This window comes from Saccostrea cucullata, unplaced genomic scaffold, assembly GCF_032062105.1.
Source record: "Saccostrea cucullata isolate Sc308-1 unplaced genomic scaffold, CSIRO_AGI_Scuc_v1 ctg6780, whole genome shotgun sequence".
Taxonomy (NCBI): Eukaryota; Metazoa; Mollusca; class Bivalvia; order Ostreida; family Ostreidae; genus Saccostrea; species Saccostrea cuccullata.
Window position 1 is genome coordinate 23,775 of NW_026928506.1, and position 10,228 is coordinate 34,002.

At 32.7% G+C, this 10,228-nt stretch overlaps 1 protein-coding gene across 1 annotated transcript; it reads left to right on the plus strand.

Moving 5' to 3' along the window:
- The first annotated feature begins 1,862 nt into the window (after window positions 1-1,862).
- LOC134277810 (cadherin EGF LAG seven-pass G-type receptor 2-like) lies at window positions 1,863-8,684 on the plus strand. The gene is made up of 11 exons (XM_062760118.1): window positions 1,863-1,926; window positions 2,279-2,452; window positions 5,221-5,308; window positions 5,407-5,582; window positions 5,774-5,950; window positions 6,040-6,155; window positions 6,262-6,439; window positions 6,626-6,787; window positions 7,094-7,225; window positions 7,472-7,594; window positions 8,411-8,684. Exons 1-11 carry the CDS (start codon window positions 1,863-1,865, stop codon window positions 8,503-8,505), a joined length of 1,485 nt encoding a protein of 494 aa, XP_062616102.1. The 3' UTR covers window positions 8,506-8,684.
- The last annotated feature ends 1,544 nt before the right edge of the window (window positions 8,685-10,228 follow it).

Genomic DNA, 10,228 nt, shown 5'->3' on the forward strand with positions numbered 1-10,228 from the left:
CACGCTTTCGCGAAAGCGGGGGACAAAAAGGATATTTGTCATCAGTTAATCTACTTATTGAACTTAATATTGTTGACTATTTTAATCAAAGAGCTTTTTGAATAATTGATCAACAATCTTTTTTGGTTTAATAGATTCAATGAACTCAGCCTCTTCTCTGAATTTACCAATTCCAATTTTAGTCAAAGAGTCATAGCTGCCTTACCGACGACACGGCCGACTCAAGTATTTAAAAGGAAATCACCTATTTCTATTTATAGATACACGTACATGTACCTTTTCAACTCAAGATCAAACTACACGTTTGCAATCATTTGTGGACCAGAGTTATATTTTCATAGTTGCAATTTTGTTACATGGCAATAATTTTTACTTGTTCAATACTCTTATTCTTAACAAGATTTTTAGAAAATTTTAAAAAATAAAACAAGCTAGCAGCTATGAGTTTGGGTCAATTAAAATAGTTCAGGACTGTTTTTTCCCGAGATACTTTCAAAGTGTAATGTATTATATATCTCTCATGTATGTATTATATATCTCTTACATTATTTATACATGCATAATAAAATAATAAAAGAAAAACATAGGAAAAATGCACTAAGAAAATAAAAATAAAAGCATATTAGGTAAAACACACACTGTGAGATTCGAACCCACGATCATTATGTTTACAGTCCAGCAATCATACCACTACGAAGTCATTGTATTTAGATGTATACATTTAAGACAGATTGTTGAATCCTAAGATAATTATGAAAAGAAAAATTTTAAACATTTTTAATATTTTCAATATGAAGACCACCATTAACCAAAATTATCTAAATGTAATTAAGTGTAGTCATATCCAAATAAAATTATTCAGAAGTTGTTTTTCTGGTGAAGGGTGGTCTTTTGCTACAGTTTGTTTAGGGGGGTACCTCAGTATTTACTATATTCACCATATAAACTGAACGAACGATTTTTATACCTATCATATGAGGGGACTATTAATATTTAAGTATTATTTTGGTGTGATTTGCTTCAAGGCGTGTATAACTGACATTGTATGTATTGATAAGATTAATTATATAACACAATTTGCTTGACGTAATGCAATTTTAACAAATTTAGACAATGTTTTTAAAAAATCACTTCTAGAGTAGGCGAAAGTGACTATCAAATGCGCTCTGGCTCTTTGTCATTGATCATATTTAAGTGAATAAAATTCTGAATTTCATTGTCCCTGCATCCATGTTGCCAGAAGGATTTAAAAATCACAAAAATTAATGCATTAATAAAAAAAATCATTTTCTTGTCATTTGGACATCAAGCAGTCAAATTGTAAGCATGATTGAAATAAGCATAAGCCCTCTACCAAAATTTGAATTTCATGTCATCAGAGTCAGAGTTATGATGTTAAAGCGGGAGTTTTTGCTAAGAAAAAATGTATATATTCTTCCAGAAAAAAGAATGCATACAATATTTTGAATTCGTCCTTTTCGATTTATAAATGACATTTAGAGCAAATTCTTTCAAAATTGCGATTCTCAGGAGTTTCAATATTATTTCGAAGCTCTTTTGTTCATATAGTACAATTCAGATAAAATTCCTTGAAAATAGTTTTGGTCGCAGGTAGCAGACAAACAGATGAAAACCTTATGATAAGGAAGAATCCAAAACAATAAAATTAATGGCCCATGAGTCAAGACGTTCTAGTGTTAGGGCGGGGTTCTTATTGATCATACATGTATAGTAAAACAGCATTGTTTCTCTGCAAATATTAATATTCCTGCAATTGTCTGTACTTTTGTTTCTTTGAAAAGATTGCTTTTCATCTCCTGCTATAAAGCAAACGTACTAAGTGCATATGCGTTTGATGAGTAATGTGCCTCTTCCGAAATAGCAAATTTCTGGCCTGGCCCTTTATCAAGGAATTTGTTGTATACAGTAAAATTAATGTTTATACTTAATTTATAATTAACCTTTGAAAAGCTTCAATCTCTACTTCTGGACACCTATAATATAAAAATATACAGTACATGTAACTGCTAATGAGAAGTTGATAAAATTTTTGTTAATCCCAGATCTTCTTTTTAAGCAACATATTTCGTCTCTAAGTTTATTTTCATTTTATTTTGATTATTTATTTATTCTACTTCTATTGGATCTTTCACATTATTATACTCTTGTGACTGTTAAGGCCCTTGGGTCTTTTGTATTTGATGTCTTCTGTTATGAATCAAGCGACTCTCAAAAGAAATAATCATTAAGATATTTCAATTTGCATTAATTTCCAAAGGGAGAACCTTCATTCTAAACTCACTTGACAACGAGTATAAAATTGACTGCTGTGGTTTTGTGTCGGAGTGGGAGGTTTACATAGGTACAACATATGGAACACTTTATACCCAAGTATGGCGATCTGTCTCAAACGTGTGGACTCTAATTGGACAAAACTCCTTTGATATAAACTGTAAGTATTTACATTGTTATATTAATACAGTGTACACACTCAGATGCAGGAGAAAATATATATATTTTTCAAAACTATCTGCTGTTACTCTTTTTGTTTTCAAATAAAAAGAATTACATGTATAACAGTATCTTCTAGTATTGTCGTTAAACAATTGAAGCTTGTGCTTCATATACCTACCGCATGGAGGGACTTTTTAAAATGAAAATTTAGAATCGAAAGGATTTTAGGCGTTTGACATCTTATCTTTTACAACCTGTACAAAAGCACCCCAGTTGCAACCAAGATAAATCCCCAATTAATACGTACATGGACACCCTATCTGCCACCAATGCTTGTTATTTCTTTTAGGTTGACAAATGATAGTCAGCAACTCTTTGTTATTTTGTTTTGGCTGTTTGTTATTTTGTTTTACTCACCTTTTTTAATGGCAGACAACACTTTAGTATATTTTTTTAATCTTCTGAATGAGGTTCATAAGGGGGTCAACTTGAAATACATGAATATTGTAACTAATAACAATGTCATTATGGTGCCGGAGTCAGATTGTGTAATATTTTGCCGAAGATGTTTAATACTCTACGTTTGGGTCCCCCTTTTTTTACCCCCCCCCCAAATTTGTTAGCTTTTATTTTACTTCTTCCGTCATATACTTTAATAAATGACATATTTCACTTCTACATGCCAGCCGAAACATGGCTTAAAAATTGCCGACTCGGCGTTAAACAATATTCAATCAATCAATCAATCAATCAATCACTTCTACATGATGTTATTTGTTTTTGTTTGCTTTTAACCAAAAAAAAAAGCAGGAGAACTAAAAAACATTTAATGCATATTACAAGTGTTGTTGATTTGTTGTGACTCAAAAGCAGATATTTACATTCGTAATCATAAAGTCCTTTAAGTACTTATTAATAAAAGGTATTGAGATACAAGCAACTGATAATTAGCATTCATGTTTTATTCAGATTTAGGTAAGCTTCGTCTTAAAAAAATGAATCGCTTCAATTACAATGGCACTGTGGTTATTATTAAGAACCCTGTCTACACTGCACACTAAAGAATTCTGGTTCTACGGTATTTTTCTGCAGTAAGGGGTAACTGCTTTTAGATCTGAATTCCAATAAATACATACACTTGTAGTACTCAATTTGTAACCAGTTCAAGTAAATTTAACATTTTAAAAGGCCGAGATAAATTCACTGAACATGATTTTTGCATATATATTTTAACCATGCATGAAGTCAACAACAGTGGTTTCTGCTCACTGATACTACATTGTTTTCATTACATATATTTCCCGCGGGTAAATACTACGTACCATATATTGAAGTTAAAGAGATAAGCTTTATATTTACACCTTTATTCAATACAAATCTCTCATTGCTCAAAAAACACTTTGCACTAGTGTACAGAGGGTTCTTAGAGAAGAAACATCTTTTTAAAATATCCGATATTTTATGTTTCCGTAATAGAGAATACGGGGTTAATACTTTTTGTCCTTTCCGTCTGTCTGTCTGTCTGTCTCTTATTCTGCACAAACTTTAACCTTGCTCATAACTGTTGAGTGGGCGGGGCTATGAATTTTTTATATCACGGGTGTATTTCTCGATACAAGACCTTTCTTTGGGACCACAAATTTGACCTCTTGACTTTGAAGTTTGGCTCACTTTTACAAAACATCACACTTTTAACCTTGGTCATACCTTTAGAACAGTTGGTGCTATGGCTTTCATATTTCAGATGTGTATTTATTGTGACAAGACCTTTCAGTGGGTAAAATGTTTGACCTTTTGATCTTCACCGTTGGAGTTTGACATGCATTTGAGAAATATCAACTCTCACAATAAGCTGCAATATTGGGGAGCATCAGTGTTTCAAAAACACATCTTGTTTCAAGAGTAGAGTCCTCTTCCTGTAAATTCCTGAAATACAAACATTGGTAAATTGACAGAAGAAAACAATATAATCTCTGTCTCATCTATTAAGAGGATGCTCTTAAAATCGTAGACATTGTTTATAACTTTGTTTACATTCAACCAAACCTTTTTAAATTCTGTATTTTATTAAATATCCCTGTATGTATAAAAATGAAATAATATAATGTTGATTTTGAAAAAAAAAAGGTATGTTCTGTCGCTGAACGTTCAAATTTCGTACATGTATTGATTAAAGTATATTCCTATTTCTGCAATTGCCATTATTTCTTTGATAATATATAAGATAACAAATTAAAACCAATATCAATTAAACCAAGAAAAACTGCTTCATTCAAACAAAATATTTACTTCAATTACAATATGATACATTAGTGTTGAGACGCAACTTTCACAGAGAACAACTTAGATTAATTTAAAATTTACAGATCTTCACAATTCAAAATTTAACAAAGCAAAAATATTTTCTTTAAGTAATAAATTCATTAACGTAATAAGATATTCTTTCACACTGTGATCGAATATCAATTTTATATTCTTGAACAATATGAAAGAGTACCACTGATATTCAAAAACCTAGAACTGTCCAATTTGGACAAAGGTTTTCAGAGAAGGTGCCATGCAACTAATTATGAAGTTTTCTGTCCGTGACCCTGTACTTGCACAGATTACATTGAATCAGTAAAACATTTGTCCGATTTTTTTTTCTATTGGGTTCGAATAAAAAATGATAAGTTTTTGCAAAAATCCGTGAAATCACAGAATGGAAATACCTTAAAACTTTTATAGGAAAAGATCAGTGTTCTCTTGTTCTTCCTTTAATTTCAGCAACAACATCCAGTTCAAACTCTCAGAATACTCTTCAAGTACCTGCTTCTAAACAAATATCCGTTGATGCTGGAGATTTTATTGGATTGTAAGTCATGTCCTTTGCAGATATTTTGTTAAAAATAGCGTCAGTCTTATTAATTTAGCACTTCGAGCACTGGCAATGTTTTTCTTCTTTACGTATAGTAAATCTTCCAATGTAACTATACTGGCCTACTTTATAACGAATAATGGTGTGGGAAGTGCCAATGAAGATGTGCTCTTCTCTGATTCAGCTACTGAGGTGGTGGGAAACACAGCCTCATTTTCTACATATCCTCAACGCAATATGGAGTTTTCTATCAAGGCTAAGTTGTCTCCAGGTTATTAGTCTGAATACAAAACAATTTTTAAAATAATGTTGAAGAATGGTTTAAGTTTTGATGTATGTGGCTATTATGTGCAATTTTTTGTTACCATTTTTTCTAAAGATTTTTCAAATAAAATCCCATCCTTTCAAACTTGTATATTGAAATGTTCCAACTGCATGAGTATACATGTAATATATTTTAAGGAAACAGCCCTCAATTTACAACTCTACCCTCGACGTCCTCTGTTACCGACGACACGGCTGTAGGAACAACTTTACTTACCGTGACAGCAACAGATGCCGACGCTTCTGACAACCTGACGTATACACTGATGTCAACAAGCCCCTCCTCCACGTCCTTCAACTTTGATACTTCTTCCGGTAGTTTAATATTTTTTTTTTTGAAAATAAAAACATTTGATTAAAAAACAAGAATTAAGGATTATTGATTGTTTTGGATAATTTAATAGGGAATTTAACCACCGTTGCTTCAGTGAGTGTAGGAACTACAACTTTTACATTCTCGGTGACGGATCTGTGCACTAACACGGCCTCATCCACTTTTACTTTAACTGTAACAAACAAGGTATTGCAAATTTTGATTGCAATCTTTGATTTATTTTAATGTGGAATTTAAATCTCTATCCTGTTCAAAAACTGACAAGGTACATGTACTTATACTATTCTTATAGCCTCCAGTGTTTCAAAATCTTCCCAATACTACGGAAGTAAGCGAAGATCTAACGGAAGAAACGGAGTTGTACATCCTGACCGTCACTGATCCGACAGTAGGAGACACTGTCACGTGCTCCTCAACCATTAGCCCAAACACAACTGATCTTTACCTTTATTATTCTATAGGAAATTCTAGTAAGTGAAGTATACTGCTTTAAAATAGATGCCCACTTCTTTCTCATATTCCAACGATTTCTAAACATGTACACACGCCAATATATATTATTCAATGAATTTTACATTGATTTGAGAAGTTTGTTTAATATCATCTGACATACTGGTTAATGTATGAAATATATGGATATAAAATAATATTTTTAGGGTATTCAATCTATGTTCGTGCGGCTGCTTCTCTTGATTATGATACCACCAGGGAGTATTTGATGACAATTCAATGCACGGATACTAAAGATACGACCAGCAGTACATTCGTCGTGTATGTGACCAAGAATGAACAGCCAGTTATATCTAACCTACCGGCAAGTAAGTAACAACAAAGATATTCGTTTGTACAATATTATTAATGAAACACATCTGCATTAATTATATCAACATCAAAAATGAAATTTGAAGAAGTGGAAAGGGGGAAATTAAGAACCTTACTATGAAATTTTTACGCAATTGCCGTTGTACGTGAAAAAAATTCCTGAAACAATGCCTACTTTGATAACGATTTTGTTAATTTTAATAATTCCTTGTGTTTAACACATTTAAGTTGATTTTTTTTAATACAACTAACTATACTACATATAAAATTCAATAGATTTCTCGTGAATTAATGTTTTATAGGCGTAAGTGTTTCCCCCACTACGATCACAGGGACGTCTATATATACAGTATCCTCCACTGACAAGGAGGCCGCCCAGCTCTACTACAACATGACCTGCATACCCGCTTCCTGTCCTTTCAAGATATTTAGCTGTAAGTTACCATTTGTTAGAAGTGTAGTAAATAATTGATTTTTTAGGACAACGTCAGGGCAAATACTATTCGATTTTTCATTAAAATTTTCAAAATTCTAAAAATCAACATTGAAGTGAGGAAATTTCCAAACACAGAAAGTGTCAAACTAGAACGTTGATATTATTTATAATAGAACAATGTTTGATAAGTTTATTTATTTGACAAATGAAACATATTTATATTAACATTCGTTTGATTTCAAAGCTGGTGCAGTTCTAGCTGAGAGTAATGTGGCCAATGTTACAGAACCGGGTTTTGACCTGTATATTTATGTCTACGATGGAAAAAATCTAGTTGGACCGAAAGTTTTGACAGTTCAGATCATAGGTAAAAAGAAACACTTGGTAATATTGTGCAAAAAAAGAGCTCATTTATAATAGGAAATGTAATGGAGCTAGATCTGCAATATGCCACATTACCATATATTGCCGAGATATAGTTAACTATCTTTATTCAAGAGAACGGTTATTCATATTTAACATCTCTAAATAGTTATTTACACGTTAATTTATATTTCATAAATATGAAATGTTTTTTTGCCGTAAAAGTGTATGTATCTCCAGTAGATTGATCAGACCCACCGTATGCTCATCATCATTATCGGGTTAACGAGAAATATGTAGACAAGTCAATGTAAAAACGGCATATAAGTTAAAATGAAAAACGTTGGTCAACTCTTACAAACTATACATTGTATTTGTTAACAAGGTCATTATTTACACCATAGCATTATGGCGAAAATATTGACTACATTCGGGATTGCTAATACAGTGTATATTTGTATAATCATTTATATGTCAAAGCTTGCCTTGCTATAGAGAAATCATACATATGCACTTGCGTATTGGTCATTAAAGGTTATCTCAATATACAGATGACAATGATATATTGCTACACAAATCAGAGAAGATGTTAGAATAATAGAGACATCTTGTTTAATAAAAGTTAAGCTAGGAGTTCGCCATAATTTTTTTTAGCATATTATCTAAATTTTAACAGTTGTATATGACTATGACTCTGTGTTGTCTTTTGTTCCGAATCCAATTGGATATATTTTGAATCAACATAGAAACGAAAATAATATAGTTTAAATCATGACCAATTTTATACTTTTATTTTGTGATGCTGATCGTTGTTTTTCAGAAAGTGCCTCGTCGAGCACGTCGTCGACTTCATCTGACTGGTTGTCTTCGGATGCTAAGTATATACTGGTCATCCTGGCCATTTTCGCCGCCTAAGCGACCTTTGCCTTGTTTGCCATTTGTGTTCTGGTGATCAGACATAAAGGTTATAAGGTCCAATCCAGATCAAGGACTATAATCAAAGCGAAGCCTTTTCTTTAATGGGATAAGTGTATATTTACTGTATACATATACACTGTATATCTTAATATTTGTAATCGCCTGAATAAAATTCTGCAGAAGAGATCATGTTTGAAAAATTATTAGCTCTCTTTCTCTCTCTCCATTGAGTGTGAAAGCGTGTGTGTGAGTGAGGGAGGGTGGGCCATGGAGGAATGAGCATCCCCTGACGATCGGTCACACTCGTCGTGTGCTCCTTGTTATAATCGGGGAATAACGGGAAAATCCGTTTTTAATTCAGTATGTATAAATAATTAACTTACAATTAGAATGAAAAACATCAGTCAGCATTTGACTTTATTATAATCATACCCCCCGCTTGAAAAGTGGGAGGATATATAGTAATCGGTATTTCCGTCCGTCCGTCTGTTACGCTTTGGGGTACCCATCTCTTATCCGCAACTCCTCTCATACCACTGAAGGAAATTGAATGAAACTTTCACAGATTTTTAATTACATATTGCCATTCTGCACCTCCTATTTTACTTTTTGATCTGACGTATATTTTTAATTTTCCAGAGCAAAACATGGACACTGCCATCATATTCATATGGGAGGGGGGGGGGTGTCATTTAGTGAGCTCATTGCTCACAGTACCTCTAGTTTTTTTTGGTGACAAGGTCATCGTATCGACCATACAACTTATGAAATTTAAACGAGATTGTTAATATTCTTGTTTCAGCAACTTGTTTGTCAATAATTTACCTCGTTTTAGAAATTGTTCATACGTAAAGCGTGCTCCCGCGTATCAAATCAATTGAGAGAAATAAACTCCGCTTGAAGGTAATGAGGTGATGAAGGTACAATGAAGCGCATTGAAGTGGTAAAATTTTCCGTTTGGATGAAACGTTCCAAGTCATGTTTTGAACGTCAATTATAACATAATGACACGCCCATATTTTTAGAAACGAGAAAGAAATATTCGTCGTCGTTTTGGGTCACCCCAATCTTCGCTACAAGCAACATGAGTTACACTGAAATGAAGCTTTAAAAAATTAAAAGAGGGAGTTAGAGACTCCTCGCTTCTGTAAAACACAAATTGCAACGAATTTGTACATATTTTTGAACTTATCATGTCTACTGAAGTTAACACAACACGTTTCGGTCGAACACGTGTTTACTCGGTGTTTATTTAGACCGTCAATTTGATTGGCTATTATATTTATGGAAAACCTGTTCTACAGGTATTCGAAAAAAAAAATGACCGTTTTATCCATTTCTAAAGAAATGGGCGTGTCATAAGATGACAATAAACGTTCTAAAGATAGCTCAAAATGTTCCATTCGAACGGAAAATTTTACCACTTCAATGCGCTTCATTGTATTTTGTGATAGGTATAAGTAAGGGAAGTTGACGATTGAAAAGTTAGGTCATCACGTTTATAATAAAGCTTGGTTGCTACTGAAAGAGCAACGAAAGCTATGTATGGTATTTTGAAAAAGGGTAACCAATTACATCTCTCTCTTTATGACCAATTGTATTTGTTCGACAAGATTGTTATTCCAATTTTATTGTATGGTTGTGAAGTGTGGGGTTATGGTAATGTTGAAATGGTAGAAAGAGTACATTTAAAATTTTGTACAAATGCTTTTTCATTTAA

Excerpts from the sequence above, each read along its gene's own strand:
- LOC134277810 (XM_062760118.1), top strand. The coding sequence starts at position 1,863 with ATGTGCCTCTTCCGAAATAGCAAATTTCTGGCCTGGCCCTTTATCAAG. Across the intron at positions 1,927-2,278 it reads CAAGGAATTTGTTGTATACA|GGAGAACCTTCATTCTAAAC; the intron begins GTAAAATTAATG and ends TAATTTCCAAAG. Across the intron at positions 6,788-7,093 it reads TATATCTAACCTACCGGCAA|GCGTAAGTGTTTCCCCCACT; the intron begins GTAAGTAACAAC and ends AATGTTTTATAG.